Source organism: Triturus cristatus, chromosome 3_2 (genome assembly GCF_964204655.1).
Source record: "Triturus cristatus chromosome 3_2, aTriCri1.1, whole genome shotgun sequence".
NCBI classification, from domain to species: Eukaryota; Metazoa; Chordata; class Amphibia; order Caudata; family Salamandridae; genus Triturus; species Triturus cristatus.
In genome coordinates, this window is record NC_140584.1 from 872,910,618 (window position 1) to 872,929,545 (window position 18,928).

At 46.5% G+C, this 18,928-nt stretch overlaps 1 protein-coding gene across 4 annotated transcripts in view; it reads right to left on the bottom strand.

Annotated features, from left to right (window-relative positions):
• EFCAB5 (EF-hand calcium binding domain 5) overlaps positions 1-18,928 on the bottom strand; it is a 592,664-nt gene that overhangs the window by 175,389 nt on the left and 398,347 nt on the right. For all 4 annotated transcript variants that reach the window (XM_085649237.1, XM_085649235.1, XM_085649236.1 and 1 more), the window contains exon 5: positions 5,657-5,727. In XM_085649237.1, the coding sequence (XP_085505363.1) occupies positions 5,657-5,727 (71 nt within the window). The remainder of the gene's footprint in view (positions 1-5,656; positions 5,728-18,928) is intronic.

Consider the following 18,928-nt stretch of genomic DNA (forward strand, 5'->3'; position numbering starts at 1 on the left):
CATACTGGAGTTCAGAAGGTGAATAAGCAGTGAAGATGCCTTTAAATTTTGTTTTCATCTTGTCACAGAGGTCAACTGGCCCTGTCTTCTTACAAATTGCTGCTTATTCTTTTAACAAATAAACTGGTGTTTACATTACTTTCTTTGACTGCAAAATGAGAGAATGTTGTAATGTGAACTATGTGACAGTCTTGCTGAATGTGAAAGGAAAGGCAGCAGGATGTTATTTTTTTCTAACTCACAACAAAACAAGCTGTCCAATTATTAAAAAATATGTCATCAGCTCAGAAGGCATACATGAAGTGCTGCAGACATACTGGAGTTCTGAAGGTGAAAAAGCAAAAAAGATGCCTTTACATTTTGTTTTATCTTATCACAGAGGTCAACTGTTAGGCCCTGTCTTCTTACAAATTGCTGCTTATTTTTTAAACAGATTAATATTTATGTTACTTTCTTTGACTGCAAAATGAGAGAATGTTGTATAGTCAACTATGTCACAGACTTGCTGAATGTGAAAGGAAAGGTAGCAGGATGTTATTTTTTTCTAACACACGACAACATGAACTGTCCAATTATTTACAAATATATCATCAGCTCGGAAGGCATAAATGAAGCAATTTCTTTTGTAGCTCTAAAGCATATTGGAAACAAATATTTTAATAGAACCAAATTCAATCAAGACGCTTACTTGGTGATACACGAATGATAAATATTCTCTGAAACCCAAGTTCCACACATTATCATTTGTGCGATATATACTTTTATCAGCAAACTACATGTCAGTGCAAATTCAGTGGACATTTCAATGGAAAATGTGCTGTCTGTAATTGACAATGTGCTCCCAAACCGTTCCTTAATGTACCTCCAGCTGCATACCACACTCTTACCATTCTCTGCTCAATGGGCGTGGCTTATTTGCCACACTTCTTGTTTGTGTGATGCTTCAGTGTTTCACAGTCTCTGTTTCAGTGACATGATATTAATGGCTGAACATTGGGCCCAATACAAACTTATAAGTATGTGACAAAAAGTGGTGTACATTAGAATGTAATAGGGGTTCAGCTAGGGGTGGTGATCCTGATGATAAAAGAAAGAAGAGGGAACAGTTCTATGTGAGCAAATTTGAGACATATGAATATGGATTAAACAATCGGGAAGAATGGGAGCGACTGCTACAGTAACAGTTGAACTGTCCACAATGTATATTGTGATTTATGGTAACTGAATTGAAGCACCCTAATTTGGATGAGCAAGAATAGGGTTATGATGTTTTTCGTAATTTAAGGCAAATATATTAGGAAATTGAATTACCAATCCAACAATACGGCAATACCGGATGAGTACCTATTGTTAATATGGACATTAATTGTGACTAATGGGAACATAAAAAGGAAGATTATTGTATACACCCTAATAATAAAAGTGTGTGATTTGTCACAATTATAAAATGAGACTAATATTATAGCTCGAATCGTTTAATTTTAGATGTTGAAAATCAAGTGATTTCATAAAGTGAGAGGCAATTCAGATCTAAATTTGTAAACTGTATGCAAACCAGATCAGGTCGTGAAAAAAACCTAAGGCAATTATATCGGGGATTTCAATAAATATTATGATAGGACTAGATGATTGCCTGATGTAAAGATGGCCACTAACCGTGACTGAATGTAACGTAAAAAGGAAGATTAATGGCTGTACCTCAGTACTAAAGGAGTTCGACTTGCCAACTCATAATGAGATTAACACTGTAGTATAAATTACTCATGTTTAGATTGTAGAAACTGGATGATTCCATAAAATTAGAGGCAACTTAAATTGAAATAAACTGTATTCAACTAAATCTTGTATTAAAAGATAAAAGATAAAAATTCATAATACCCTGCAAGAAGTGAAAAAGATCACGTTTTCAATACAGATACATGGCAATATATATGAGAAAATTGTACCTGACTATATTAGGGCAGGGCCCTAAGACCATGGAAGCTCCATATGTATGGCCTGATGAAGAAATAAAAGGAGGATTTCCGTCACAGCGTTTTTAAAAAAAGGAAAAGGGGCAACTTAAATTGAAATAAATCACCTTTAATTAGATCACCTTGTATCAATAAATTAAAATTCATAATATCCTGCAAATAAGTGAAAAAGATTGCGTTCTTAATATAGATACGGGGTAATATATATGAGGAAACTGTACCTGACTTTAATAAGGCAGTGCCCGATGACCAATGACACGCTACACGTAGCGCGTTATGCAGAAATAAAAGGAGGTTCCGCCACTATGATTTTTTTAAAAGAAAGGAAACATTCGATCATCGTTACGGGAATGCAAGGAATTCTTTAGGTGAGTCTTAGAAAGGAGATTCTGTATTAAAATGATCTGCAATGAAGGGCTTTTGGTACGGGGAATTGGTTGGATCCAGAAAACGGGTACCATTTAAGAACTGTTTAAACACTGAGGAGCCGATTACGATCCGGTAAAAACCGGGTGCTAACCGTCGGTCGGAGCGTATTCTCCGTCCGACTTGTACCCGGTTGTAAAACATTACAAACATGGAATTACGATTCGCACGGAAACACCATTTCCGTACGAATCGTAAAAAACACCGACCGACGAAAATATGCATACGAATGTGATCCGGGAATGCTGCGACGTGACGACGGGACGCTTCCAGGCAGCGTTTCACGACCCAGGAAGTACGATTCGAACCGACAGCAGTCCGGACGGCAATATTTTTACGACACCCAAAAAGTGCCGGAAATGCGAAGTACGGCGCGAAACGACCAGAGTAGGTGGCCCGGTAAGCGCCGTACCCCCCCCCCAGCCCCCGCATGTATGCGCCGTACTCCCCCCAGCCCCCGCATGTACGCGCCGTACCCCCCCCAGCCCCCGCATGTACGCGTCGAACCCCCCCCGTGTATGTACACCCGAGTACGTGTCGAACTGTACGTGTCGAACCCCCCGTGTATGTACACCCGAGTACGTTCGAGTCGTACCCCCACCCGTGTATGTACGGTGCGTACCCCCAGCGCGTAGCACGGGGGGGTTCGACACGTACTCGGGTGTACATACACGGGGGGGTTCGACACGTACTCGGGTGTACATACACTGGGGGGTTCGACACGTACAGTTCGACACGTACTCGGGTGTACATACATGGGGGGTTCGACACGTACAGTTCGACACGTACTCGGGTGTACATACATGGGGGGGTTCGACACGTACTCGGGTGTACATACACGGGGGGGTTCGACACGTACAGTTCGACACGTACTCGGGTGTACATACACGGGGGGTTCGACACGTACAGTTCGACACGTACTCGGGTGTACATACACGGGGGGTTCGACACGTACAGTTCGACACGTACTCGGGTGTACATACACGGGGGGTTCGACACGTACAACACGGGGGGGTTCGACACGTACTCGGGTGTACATACACGGGGGGTTCGACACGTACTCGGGTGTACATACACGGGGGGGTTCGACACGTACTCGGGTGTACATACACGGGGGGGTTCGACGCGTACATGCGGGGGCTGGGGGGGTACGGCGCGTACATGCGGGGGCTGGGGGGGGGTACGGCACGTACCGGGCACCTGTTTGGACGTCTCCATGGTTGTTATAGGAGTTCGGTGCGGACGGTCTTTTAACCATACGGTTGTACATTCGGACGCCCGGGACGGATCGTGATTCCCCGGTCGGACTTCGCTTTTCACGTTTGTACGGTAAATCGTCCGAGGACGTGTTGGACACTTTTTCCGACCCGAGGACGTGTGGGGAATTATTCCCAATGCGACTCGTATGGGCTTTTTACCATGCGAATCGTGATTGCCAGTTTGTACGGCACTTGTACGATTCGTACGGTAAAAAGACCGGATACGAGTCGTACGGGAATTTTTTTTACCGGATCGTAATTGGCACCTGAGTTGGATTGACAAAATGTTTAATTTATAATTGAAGAGAGTTTGTAGCGTTTAGAGCATGATTAATTGGTCACATACAGTTAACGGGTTGGCTTGAAAAAAAACCTCAGATGGCCGGATTTAGAGGCGCTTGAATTTTTAATAAATTAAGAGAGACAGGTTTCAAGTTTTCCAAACATAAAATGGGTATAAAGTTTACTCCAACATAAACAATAAGACGAAAGGTCACTTTGGTAATAAAGCGAGCAGTATCATTAGTCAAATATATTATTGATCAAGTAGGGAGTATTGAATATATCTCTCTCTCCTTTTATATTGATGCAAAACAATAAATTATATAGTGACTAAAGCCCTTACTGATACATAGACATAATAATATAGAATTAATTGTGTCCGTTTATAATATTATCAACAGATTACGCCGGAACGGCTCATGAAATGGACCCGTATTGCTCTATTAATGAGCATTATAGGAGCGGATCTACCCCTATAAAGCAAATTGAACAGGGACTCTGCATAGAAGAAACCTGTGGAGCAAGCAAATGGAAACCAATAAATTATATTTAGTGGTGTAAAAATGATCTATGTATAAGATAATTTAATACAAAGCTGGATCTTGTGCATACTATATGTTTTATAACTAATTAATCATGTGCCATAATTTGGTTATAAATTATTTTAGAATTTAATACAGCTCAAAATCCCCTCCATATAACTGTAACAACAGAAGGTGCAGGTAATAACGACCATTATAATTTGAGTAATGGTATTATGAAGTTGCAAGCTAATAATGAAGCTGCAATATAAGTTTTAAGATATTGGTTGAAAACAAAACCAGAACGTAATTATAGATAAAATATGGTGTTCAAGATAATGAGTATCTTTGTACCCAACTCAAGGATTAATGACACACTTCAGGGTAGGAACAGTTGGAATGAAAGGCTGTGCTATTGTAAATATGGGGTGCTAGCTAGCATGAATGATTCAAGGTACACTGAGCTTTTATATGTGATTATGCCCATTTTAATGTAATTGTAATTTTGTTATATTTTATACAGAGATTTCTGTTGTCAAAACGTTTTTGTCCTGAAGAAGGTGGTTTTTATCAAGTTCCATTCACCGAAACGCTACTTCGATAACCTTAGATCTTTATCGTGATATCTCTGTGTATTTTTATGGTGAAATAATGTAGACAATTGTACATGCTTATTGTGATATTTCTATGTTTTCATGGTGAAATTACCTATGGAAATATATGAATTGTGTTTTTAACTTTGATGTTATACAGATCAGATCTCTACCTGAAGAAATTCCATTTGTAACAAACATAGAGCAATGCATGTGTGGTTTTAATATGATATTACAGTGATTTTAATGAATATATATTTTCTATATTGTAATAAATGAGACATCTTTACATATAATAAGGTTCAGTGTATAGATATTAGAATAAATGTAGTATGGGTACGAGAGTGCAGACTTCGGTCTGTTGAATAGATCATTAGAATTAGTGACGAGAGGGACATTCTATTGCTTTGATGATATTAATAGCAACATCCCCACTCTGAAACTTTTTCCAGCACTATTAGGTTTGACTTCTCAAAATAATAAGAGTAGCATTGACATAGATTGTTGCAGCTGGTCCACATTTGTGTCATAAGATCAGCAATGTTGAGACAGAGAAAATCAGATTTACCAGGATTTTTAAGATTTTCATCCAAATGTCTTACCTCTACAAATTCGTCTGCGTTCAGCTTGTGGTCCAGAGTTTCCTCGGTTGCCAGATCTTTACTGTAGGACACTAGTATGGGAAAGAACAAAATCATGAGCTCGGAGGATCAAATCTCATTAGAGGGTGTCCAACGTAGGTTCAGATGTTATGACCCATGCCACATTTTCAGGAGAGCCACTGACTATATAAATTAGATCCATTTACAGTCACATGTAAATTCATCTGACATATATATCATGAAAATCTGACATAAATCTGGCTCTCGCAGCCCTACATTGGTCCTGCCCCTCTACCACCTCTTTAATAAAAGTGTGATGTAAGGATTCACTTGTGAGGCCTCTTCCCCACTATCTGTAATTGGTTCTGAGGTCCTGTGACCCCACTCTCTATTCTAGGGTTCTGTGGGTGTCCCTCCAAGAGGCATAAAGTAGCTCCGGAGGTTGAGCACCTGCTGCACAGACGTATTTGGGATCTGGGGATAACAGGCTTGAATTCCAGCTAGGTTGAGTCAGCATTCCATCCTATCGAGATTGTTTAAAATGAGTACCATTGAGTAAGGTAATAACAATTATTATCTAAGCACCAAAAACACATTTGCTGTAGAGTGTATTAAGTAAATCCACTACTGCATAGCTCCGTCTTGTTGACAGAATACACTAAGACACACATACTTATTGGTTTGTGCCAGATGCAAGGCCCCGCTTTTGGAATTAAAAACAGACACGGATAGGTCTGTGAGATCAAAATAATTATTTAGTCTTGTGCCCTGAATAGTTAGTGGAAGGTGGGGTTCTGTGGGGAAAATAGGAAATAGGAACCAGTTGGAATCACAGAGAGGTTGCCTTTGTTCCAGAAGGTCTCATTGTAAGTACGATACACAGATCCGTCTGCATGCATCGAGGTCCTCTCAGCTACTATCCTCACAGGAAGGGTACTTTGAAAGTTGTCAATAGCTCTATTGGTGTCTAGGTAATAAGTAATGTATATATTTAGGGCATCATATTAAGAAGCTGGGAAACCTACGTGGTGTTCCCATCCCTGATAGTAACGATACCACTGAGATTAGTAACTCCATGAAGTGGGAATACTCCATGAAGTGGGAATATTGTGGAAAACCTCATCATTCCCTGAGAAATCAGGAATTACAAGAGGATTCTTTCTTCTCCCCATACTTTCCCATTTTAGGTCGGCTTGCAGCCCAGACATTTCAGCACATTTTTGCAGCTGAAAATTCCAGGCAGGAAATTCCGAAGGCAAATAAGTAATAAAGATTCCTTTAATTTTTCTGTTTATCTTGTCACATTTGCTGTGGGTTCAGAGACAAAGTTCACATGACAGACTATGCTTTCTGACAAATTGCTGCTTATTTGAAAACTGGTGTTTACTTTTATTTTTCTGACTGCAAAGTGAGAGGATTTTGTAAAAATGGCCTAGTAGACCATCCTGATGGGGTACAGGAAGTGGAAGGAAAGCCTGTAGGATGTCAGTTTTGTTTCTAACACACAACATGTAAATACCTGTAAATGAACTATGCATATATTTCAAAATAAATCACCTGTTAGGAAAGCACAAATTAACCAATTTATTTTGCTATTATTTGGTGTGATGCAAACAAAGATTTTAATAGGATGAACACAAATCAAGACCCTTTAATTGGTGATGCACACATGATAAATATATGCTAAAACCTGATTTCCACACATTATCGATTGTGGTATATAGTTATACCCAGGGATTTAAGTGGGCTGGGTCAGTTTGGGTCTGAACACCGGCAGTTATTTTCAGGGGGCCTCGAAACAGGTCTCTATTGGGCTCTATTTTTGGGCCTCGCAGAGGTAGTCCGTTTTCTTTTTTTTTTTCTTTCACCAAACTTATTTCGCTATAGCTGGAATTGCCCGGTTAGATCCTGAGGCCACTGACCTTTGTGCAGGCGTGCAACGCCCACTGGGATCAAAGGGCTTTTGCCCCCTCCTTGTGTGTGGCAGCCCGGGCTGAGACAGATCCTCGGGCACACACATACAGCCGCACCTGAGTACTTCAAAGGTCTTTAAAAGACCATTCGCTTGTAAATGAGGCTTTGTTGTTTTTTCACCCCTTCTAGATCCCCTGCAACTCCACTCTAACTATTGCTGGAAGAGTCAGCCCCCGCCCCCCGAAATTTGGCTCTAGTTGCTCCCCTGCCTTTGTGCACGCTGTAGATCCTTACATGCAGATTTTTATCATATGATGCGGGACAGTGGGGAACTATCACAGTTTAGGACAGAAAGTCATGAATCATTACATTTACTGTCATCGGGGAGCAGGCGAGAATGTCTACGGATGCTCTTGCTGTTCAATCGCATGAATGCATCAACGCTGCGATTAACAAACGCCTATTAAATACCGTACTTATTTAATGGCTGCGAACTGTCGCAGGGTGAACCTGCTGCAATATTGATCATGATGAGTGCCTGGCATCATAACTCGATCAAAGGCTACATTATCATCAGTACAACTTGAGAAGTGCACTGGAGCACACCTGCGGGAAAAACACATATAACTGAAATGCAGAATAGGTGTTTCTGCTGACAGAGAAGGACTGAGAAACAGGCGTAGTACAAAGAGGCCATGTTAGGAAGCGGCATCTTCCAGTTACTGGCGCACTGTGTATCCTACTTGGGATATCCTCATGCGCAAATGGTCGTGTACTCTAGACTTTAGGGGATGCCGAGGATTCGGTCAGAAGGAAGGGTGGTGGCCTTCGTAGTCACGCATTCGTCAAAAGAGCTGCCACGTCGAAGCACCTACTCCTTCTGCTCCTTGCCGATTGGTTCCTGCTCACTTCATTTGGAGCATAACAGCGCAGCAAGTTTTCTTGCTGCATTGTGCCAAACCTTAGTAAATTTTGCTCTAGCTTTTAATCATATTCACTCACTGAAATAAAGAAAATATTTCTGCCTGGGAGGTATACTAGAAACTAGGAAAGTCTCCAGTCAGTGATAAACACAAAACATCATTCTAAGACCTCACATGAATGCTGGTTTCTGGTGCAAACCTGGAATCCTGACCGGGGCTGGACAAGCCATTTGAAGCACCTGGAAATATTCTGGTGCTGCAACTGGTATGAATGTTTGGTGCTGGCCACAGTCACTTTTACTCCAGTCTGCCAGCAACGCTGCAAGGGCTACCACTAGTGCATGTAAAAACCACTCCCACACAGGCTTCGTGGGGTGGTTGCAACGGAGGAGTGTGGCCATCCCAATTAATTTACTATGTATCTAGAAGTACTGCAAAAGCAGCAGACCAGTGTGCGGCTGTACCTAGAGCTGCATAAATGCATACCCATGCCCCCACTGCACAGGTCAGTTTTAAAAGCATGGTGTGTGATGCATATGTGAAATGGGGAAATACAAGGCTCCTATGCACTTCTACCCACCCATAGCATTGAATGTGTGTATCTGTCATCGCATCACATGTGGGACAGGAGATGTGAGTTGTTTTTCACCCCTTTGTAGACCCCCTGCAGCTCCACTCTGCCTATTCCTTGAAGCATTAGCTCCCCCCTGAATTGTTTTCTTAGCCCCCCCCCCCTCGAAATTTGGCTTTACTTACACCTCTGGGGAGGGTGTATGGCGTTATCCATACATATCTTTATTTAGACCACGCCCCTACTTGGATAGGACACACCCCTTTAAGAGGTTTGCCCCGCTCCTTTTAGAGCACCCCCAATGTTTTTCCCACTTAAAGCCCTGGTCATACCTGTAAAAACCTTACCACTCTTCTGCTGAATGGGAATGGAACACTTGCTACACTTGTTTTTGTGTGGCACTTAGTTTTTTCACAATCCCTATGACTTCAGTGACATAACATTAATGGCAGCACCACCATTCTGAGGATTGGTCCAGCACCACTGCCAAAGGCAACGCAACAGAATTGTTTGCGCAGTGCGGAGTCCACCCCGACCAAGCCCAGCTCACATCCCAACACAGAGTCTCAGTGGCGTGGGAAAGAGAGACGAGAAGAGCACCCCATCCCAGCACGATGGAGAGATGCGAAAACTCCTCTCCTTGAAATGTGGCCCGGCCTGTGGCAGCAAAGTACTGCTGCTGAATGGGACTTTGGAGGAAAGCTGCTGAGGGGAGAGCTGAAGAGTCCTCCCGCCACGGGTGGCGCTCGCGCGCAGCCCTTTGTCTTACAAGTACAGCAGGCGCTCATCCAGCCAGTTGCTGGAGTGCGCGCGAGCGCCCGAGGCGTGGATACTGTCGGAATAACACCTGCTGTAGCACTGGAGCAGAGGGCTGCTGGCCGTTTAGATTACTTTCGGGGCAGGTAGGCTAGCTAATTATGATGCCTCGGGGTGTGCCTGAAAAAGACGCTATTTGCTCTGAAAAGAGGAGATAACCTCAAAGCTGATGTCTGTAACCCGGCGAAACCTGATCCCTGTGTCGCTGAGATATTTACGAAGTTTGACCTCTCTCAGAAGGCAAATAGAAACCCAGGTGAAACGTACAAATCCAACATTTTACTCCTTGCTTTGATGCAATATACTTAATGACAAATGCGTCCTGTTTTGCTTTTCGAGGCTGATAAAGACGTGTTAAATAAAAAACACTAAGGGGCATTTAATCTAGGAAGTGGTGGTGAGAGGCGTTAGCCTCCTTGGCTTAACGCTTCTCATCGCCATTTCGGAAGTGCCAGGCTGCACCATATGTTTGCTGCTTCGTGCAGCACACGTGTAAGTTACAAAATGGCATTTCAAAAAAAAGGTTTGTTTTATGTACAGGAATAGGGCCCCTTTCATGCTCATTTTAGCGTGAAAGGGGCCCTATTACCAAGGCAGCATTAAGCCACTTAACGTGGCTTTTAGCCACGTTATGTGGTTTAACGCTGCCTTGGTAATAGGGCGCTGACCCTATCGCCACCACAACGTCACAAAAAGTGACGTTGTGGTGGCGATAGGGGCTTGGTAATATGCCCCTAAATGTTCCAAGGTAGTACCTCTTATGAGAAGCGACTGCAAACCGAAACCCACCTTTTAAAAACATTCATTGTCGAACATTATTTGCTTGTCTTTTAATAGTGTAAGCCATTAGTGTGCTGTTTGTGATGGTGTGTGTTATATAATTATAAGATTTAGGGGCTTATTTACAAGCCCATTCCGCCACCATCACTTTTTACCATTTTAAAAGTAACGCACCGGCGGCGCAAGGGGCTTTAAATAAGCCCCTTAATGTGGCAGGTTAACTAGCTGCTGTGTGGCAATAAATAGAGAAACAAACAGGTTAAAAGTTTATAGGCGCCTGATACCTAGAATATCCATGTCCCATACATACAAAGTTCTGGTAGTGGGAGAGCAAGAGACAGACCTAGAATATAAGGCAACATTTAACATGGAGCAGAAATGACACAAATATTTAGTATCAGTAACACTGCAGTCATTTACCTTTATGCAGACTTTGACAGATGAAGGATATGGGGATGTGGCTGCATGACTGGCGAAGGCTTGTTGTCTTATTTTTTCTTTTTCACGTCTCTTTGTCTCCCCCATTGGTGTCGTGGCTGCGGGTGTGCCAAGAGCCACCAGAGATGGAGAGCTTGTCAGCCACATTGGTAGGAATGTTGGTTGCGTTTGCTCCGTAGATGATTTCACTGGTTTTGAAGATGGTGAGGCAGCCAGTGAAGTTCATTTGAGTGGGGGTGGTGTGGTCCTATATCTTATGGCTCCTGATGAGCCATGCTGCTGCGTGTTGGATAATCTTAAATGTGGCCAGGGTGGAGTCTTGGAGGCTGTGGAGCAGGGGATTGCTACCATGCATGTGTGGTAGCACGAGGGCTTGAGAACTTTCTGCAGTAAAGAGAGCTGGTACCAGGTCCCCTTATTTTTTCATGGTGATGTGTCCCATGTGTCTGAGAAAGACACCGAAGGTGAATCCAAGACACTTGGCAAAGTGAAGAACTGTGTGAGCGAGGATAATACTAAGATCAGTTTTTTTGTGTGCACTAACAAGACCAGAGGACGTCTGTGTAATATCAAAGAGTAAATCCAGACACGATCAAGAACACTGAGCCAAGGCAAGAGGGATTCTGGATTTTAATAAAAGCAGTTTCAGTCTTCATTATAAGAAGGACAGAGGGTCATATCATTGATGCAGGAAGTCCAGTTATGGTCAAGAGTAGAGTGAGTGTGTACAATATCAAGTACTAAGTGAGTCTGTGCACTGTAAAGCACTAGTACCATGGGTACTCTTAGGGTCTAAATATTCTCAAGAGCTGTAGAACTGCGTTTAAGAGCTGGATGACTTTGAGTATTATTGAGGATAGAGATAGTCCAGGTGAAATCTAAAGCTGATTTGTTCTGGAAAATATCAAAAACTAAGGGCCTGATGTAGAGTTTGGTGGATTAGGATATAATGCACATTTGCTTCTCTCATTCACCCCCTCTCTCAGAAACATGAGAGGTGCTCTGTTTTACTGGCATTAGTCAACACCCCCCCACTCTACGCATCGTTCCAGCTCTACTGCAGAGTCTAGACCAGTGTATGGCCCAGACCAGACTATTAAAGACCAGTTCTGCGTTGAGGCCAGTATTGTTCAATCCTGAGCCCAGCGAAGTATAGCCCTCTTCATCACAGCCCAGCACAGCCGAACCCGCCTCTCATCTGGGAAACCTACCCATAACCATGCCCAGACCACAGATCAGCAATGTTCTTGGGAAAATAATTGACTGCACTATAGGTCACCATGCTATAAGTGTCTGAATTTTGTATTATATTGCATTACAGAATTTAAATTTAGCTTCATACCCATGTCAAGGATCCTAAGGGTCTCAACTTCGCTGGGTTTTTGGGAGGCCTATTCATAGAGCAAGGTTGAAAGGGTGTGGTGATTCATTGGAACCTACATGTGAAGTGTTGAGTGAAGATCGGGAATGTATAATAGCCACTGTGTGGAGAATTTGTGGTTGTGCTTAATCATTAGCCATTGCAGAAAATTATGATTATGGAAGTAGTTGGATAAACACATTTTTATTGATTTTAATAAGTTGATAAAAGACACCAGCCAGTCATCACAGCACCATGAAAATCCAGGAGTACATACAGGAGTTTGTACAACCCAGTTTACAGATACTAATAAATGCAGAACAACATGGAATTGGACATTCCCTTTGAGACTAAACCATACCCCCCCAACCATTTCCCCCAGACCCTACGATATTTCTTGGGACACCCTCATGCCTCATACATGATTTTGTCTTGTGTGGCACACCAGACCACCCCAGTCCGCCAGCATCCAACACCCGGTGGTTCAGGGCATTTCCAGGAGGCCGCAATGTCCCTTTTGGCTACCACCATTGCTGTAGTGAAAAACAACTTCTCATTCCGAGACCCATCCAACCTGTCAGTGATGCCCAGGATCGTATGTTTTGGATTATGGGGACCCTCCCACCCCAGGACCTCGGTGAGTTCTTCCTCGATGTCCCCCCAGAACCGCATCAAGCGGGGCATGCCCATACGATGTGGAGGAAATCAGCTGGGTCGTGACCACACCTAGTACAGGCGGAGGTCAGGCTAACTCCCACATGGTGAAAGCACACCGGGGTGAGGTAGGCTGCATGTAAGTAGTAGAGCTGTACCAAGCGTAACCTGGCGGAGGCGGCGACTGTCCTAGGGGCCATAAGGGCATCACGCTTATCCTCTTCCTCCAGGGTGCCCACCCATTCCTCCCATTGAGCTCGCAGTCGGTCGAGAGAAGTAGGGGTATTATTGATCAGTGTGCGGTAAATGCAGGAGATGCCACCCTTCCCCAGGTCACCAAACATAATCTGTGCCTCAGGCGGGCTATGATCAGGAAGCCATGTACCTGTTGTGCGGTGCATGTGGAGGGCATGTCGCAGTTGCAGGTACCTATAGAATTGCGATTGATGCAGGGAATATCTAATTTGAATGTCCCGGAAGGAACGCATGTGATCCCCACCCATACATCAGTTAGTTGTGAGATACCTATAAGGTCCCATGCCCAGAAACCCTGCAGCCCATTAACCTCTTTGATCCAGGTCCCCTGCCACAAGGGTGTACACTGGGTCAGCATATGTGTTCACTTGGTATGCCGCAGTGCGGCCCGCCAGGCCAATAATGCGGAGCATGTCACGTCTGGTAGGCTGGATGGGATAGGAGCCCCGTACAACATGGACTGGACACTGGTCAGGCCCAATTCCCCCAATTCGAGCCTGTAAGCTGGGTCAGACCATTCCCCATTGAACCAGTCATGTATAGAGAGTAGTAGTGTGGCAAGGTAATACAGATATAGGTGAGTCATCCCCATACCCCTGTCAAACGAGGGGATCCTACAGACATTCAGCGCCAGTTGGGAAATACCTTTCCCCTAAAGGAAATTATTGGCCATGCTATCCAATTCGTGGAACCAGGTCCTAGGGAAGCACAGGGGGGTATTTTGAAGAACGTAGAGGAAACGGGGGAGCACCATCATTTTAAAGAGGGCGACCCTCCCCATGGGGTTCAGGGGCAGTGATTGCCACTTCTGGAGGTCCGCCTTGGCCCGTCTCACCAGGGAAGTGACGTTGAGGGCCCAGCTAAGCTCAGGGAGTAGGGTCAGCCATAGCCCCAGGTATTTGAAAGATTGACGGCAAAGTGGTATAGTGGATTGCCAGTCAAAGCATTCACGGGACAGGTGGAGGGGAACCAGAACCGATTTGTCGGGGTTCAACTGGAGGCCAGAGGCCCGTTCGAAGGAATGCAGGATGCGGAGACAATGGGAACCTGACCTGGCGGAATCTGCTAAATAAATGAGAACATCATCCGCATAAAGGGCGATTTTGTCTATTTCGGTGTTGGGCCAATCCCATCCTCGCACGATCGTATCAGGGACGCCAAGGGCTCCATCACCAAAGCAAAGAGCGGGGGGAAAGAGGACAACCCTGCCTCATTCCCCTGCAGACCGAGAAGGGTTCCTATAGAACCCCATTCACCAGGACACGAGCCCAAGGGTGGGCATAGAGAACCCTGACCATGGCACGAAAGCGGGTACCGAGTCCCATTGCATCGAGGACATCCTCTAGAAACCCCCGGTCCACCGAATCAAAAGCCTTCTCAAAGTCTACAAGAAGAATCGCAAGGTATGGGGTGAGGAGGTGGTGGTGGGTCAAGGCTGAATGCAATATACGGAGGCAGTGCCGGGTACCACGTGAGGGCATGAACCCGCATTGGTCGGGATGAACCAGCTCGGGCAAGTGGGGTTTGAGCCGCTGGGCGAGGACAGTGGCGAACAATTTTACTTCGGTATTGATGAGGGTGATAGGGCGATAATCCGCACATCGTGAGGAGGGCGGTTGGGACTTGGGAAGAACCACAATGGTGGCCATGTCCATCTCCTGGGGGAAGGAGCCTTTTTCAGCAGACTCCCGAAACAGTTCCGCAAGATGGGGGGTGAGAATATTCCGGTAGTGAGCATAGTATTCTTGAGGGAGGCCGTCTGGGCCTGGTGTCTAGCCGGAGGAGATAAGGGTAATTGCTTCCCCAATTTCTTTGTGGGTGATGGAGTGGTCTAGATCGTCTTGAGTAACGAGGTCCAGGCGTGGAAGGTGGCCGTTCCCGACCTCCAGCAGACACGCGAGAGAGAGAGTTGGAGTTCAAGCCTCGTACAGTTGGCGGTAGTAGGAGGCAAAGGCATGAATGAATGAATGAATACACATTTATATAGCACATGGCTACCCAAGGGCATCCCAGCGCTTAATGTGGCACCTTAGTCAAACTAAGAACAGATCACAGAAAAAGAAAAGTTTTAAGCAGTTTCCTGAATTTAAGATGATTTGATTCCAGCCGTATATGATCGGGAATCCGGTTCCAAAACTTGGCGGCATTATATGAGAACCGCCGACCTCCCGTTCGAGATCGCTTAATCGTGAGAACTACGCATAAGCGTTTATTATTGGACATCAAAGTCATGGGCCATATCCGCTGGGGAGCAGCACTCTGAACCATCCTGCGCCATGATTGTAGGGATTATGCTATTTGCCCTAGGATATGTGGCTAAGCGGTGAAGGAGTGAGCCATTTTTGTCGCCCCAACCATATACCCTGGCCACGGATGAGCGCCAGAGGAGTTTGGCCGCTTCCAGCGACAACTGCTTGATCTCCGAGCGGAGGTGGGTAAGAAGTGTCACTTCGGAAGCACCCGGGGATCGGGCGGATGCACGCTCAAGGCGTAGGGCCTGCGCCTCCCGTGAGGTAATTTGTTCCAGTTGAGCTTGTCGCTGGAGCTTGAGCTGGCCCTTGGCGATCCCCCTAATCGTAGCCTTGCCAGCCACCCAAAGGGTGCCCGGGGAGGAGACGGACCCGTCATTGGACAGGAAGAATTGTCGGAGTTCCCGTCCCACCACCTTCCGGAACTCCCCGTCCTGAAGGAACCAAGCATTTAACCTCCACGTCTGACGCATAGAGGCGGGAGGGGGCCCGTGCAAATCATTACCAGGGAGTGATCAGAAATCCCCCGGGGGAGAATAGCAACATCTTGAATCATGAGACAGTCCGTCGATGGGACGAAGACTGCGTCAATGCGTGCCTGCGTGTGGTGAGCCGCTGAGGTATGTGTAAACTGTCTAGAGTGTGGGTGCCATATACGCCATGCATCACATAGACCCAACGATTCGGACCAAGTGGACATCTGTTTTGCCTGCGCCAGTCTACTTGGGGAAGGGGGACCAGTCGTATCTACGGCAGGTGAGGAGACCGCGTTGAAGTCGCCCCCGAGGAAAGTGGGACCCAGGGGTAGGGATGTCAAGAGGTCAGCGGATTTGGTTAGGGTTGTTGTTAACATTGAAGGAGGACAGTAGAGCGACACGAGATTGAGGGGGCTACCGTTTAGTGTGCTACTTAGGGCCATGAACGTGCCCTGGGCATCATGAACTACCTGTACAGTCACTGGGGGATGAGAACATTTTAAACCCTACCCCCCCCCCCGCCCCCCCCCCCCCCCGGGACCCCCGAGTGAGCCCTGAGTGCCAGATCCTATCGTAACCGTAGCGTGTTAAAAAGGGGCAGTGGTTACTCAACAAATGCGTCTCTTGTAGCAATAAGATGTCTACCCCAAGGCGTTGTGCATAACGTAATACAGCAATGCGCTTAAAACGATCTAGGAGGCCATTAACATTCCAGGACATGATGTGCAGGGATGCGCCTAGCAGAGGTGTATCAGATATAATGACAGAGTGTGTCAGTGTGGCAGTGAAACACCAAAGGGAAGCCCGGCACTAAATTGGGATGCCAGAAGGCCTGGTTAGTTGTCCAGAGGGAAATCCATGCCTCCCACCGGGTGCTGGTCGGGGTGCCGTGTGAATGCTGGTGCGACAAAACTGAAAGACAAGAAAAACAAACTAAAAGGAGAACTCGGGACGACGGTCCCCCCCTCCATCCCATCCCCCACCCTACACTTCAGGAACGGAAGCATCTGTCGCTATAACAATAATCAAACAAACTAAAGACCAAACTAGAACACTTGGGAATGGGAAAGCGTGGAGGACCCCTCCTCATGACAGGATGTGCATAATCGAGTCCGTTGGGAAGAAAAAGAACATTATGAGTCTAAGCACAGTTTCTGGCTGCTGAGCTAAGCCCGGCAGTTAGAAACAAATTCAAGCAGGGTCTCTCAGGAGCATCGGGCTGCGGGAAAGGTCCATGTCTGGGAGGTCCAGCAATGAGGACTGGGTGAAGCACCCCTGCGGTCCAGGTGGCCGGATGAGCCGGATTGCCTCCCGGCCGAGGATTCTCCGGAAAGCAATACTGGCTGTCGGGAGGGGCCCAACAGGGAGTCTGACAGGGCTCGTCTCTGACCACGGCGCCTGCAGGAGCGGTTGCGTGAGGCTGGGGGGTGGAAGGCGCGGGATGAACGAGTCCGCCATCCATCCCCCCCAGGCGGTGAATTCCAGTCATTGGCAGAGTGTGTCAGTGTGGCAGTGAAACACCAAAGGGAAGCCCGGCACTAAATTGGGATGCCAGAAGGCCTGGTTAGTTGTCCAGAGGGAAATCCATGCCTCCCACCGGGTGCTGGTCGGGGTGCCGTGTGAATGCTGGTGCGACAAAACTGAAAGACAAGAAAAACAAACTAAAAGGAGAACTCGGGACGACGGTCCCCCCCTCCATCCCATCCCCCACCCTACACTTCAGGAACGGAAGCATCTGTCGCTATAACAATAATCAAACAAACTAAAGACCAAACTAGAACACTTGGGAATGGGAAAGCGTGGAGGACCCCTCCTCATGACAGGATGTGCATAATCGAGTCCGTTGGGAAGAAAAAGAACATTATGAGTCTAAGCACAGTTTCTGGCTGCTGAGCTAAGCCCGGCAGTTAGAAACAAATTCAAGCAGGGTCTCTCAGGAGCATCGGGCTGCGGGAAAGGTCCATGTCTGGGAGGTCCAGCAATGAGGACTGGGTGAAGCACCCCTGCGGTCCAGGTGGCCGGATGAGCCGGATTGCCTCCCGGCCGAGGATTCTCCGGAAAGCAATACTGGCTGTCGGGAGGGGCCCAACAGGGAGTCTGACAGGGCTCGTCTCTGACCACGGCGCCTGCAGGAGCGGTTGCGTGAGGCTGGGGGGTGGAAGGCGCGGGATGAACGAGTCCGCCATCCATCCCCCCCAGGCGGTGAATTCCAGTCATTGGCTCGCAGAGGGCGCTCCTCCGTCGCCCAGGCCCAGGCCTCAGTTGGAGTGTCAAAGAACAGGGTCTTGTTAGCGAACACCACTCTCAGGCGTGCTGGAAAGAGGAGCCAATATTGGATACTGAGTGCTCTCAGTTTTTGTTTGACTTCACCGAAGGAGCGGCGCTGACTCTGGACCTCACAGGTGTAATCCGGGAAGATCATGATTGCGTTGTTTTGATAGTGGAGTCGCTGCTGTTTGCGGGCTTCAGCCAGGATGGGGTCACAGTCTTTGAAGTTGAGACCCCGCATTATGACCAGTCGGGGTGGGTGCACCCGGTGGTGGTTTAGGGGCGAGAGAACGGTGGGCCCGCACGAACCATGGGGAGAGAGAGCCCTCAGGGACCCATGATCGCAACCACTTCTCCAGGAAGTCCACAGTGCGGCCCTGCTCCGCACTCTCCAGAAAGCCCACCAGGCGGAGGTTATTGTGCCGGGACCTGTTTTCCACCCCCTCCGCCCGGCGGTGCAACTCTTGGGTATGCGACTAGAGACGAGCCACCTGTCCCTTAAGTTGCTGGACGTCGTCCTCCACGGTGGAAATTCGGGTTTCAGTCTCCTTGATCCGGGACGTGGCAT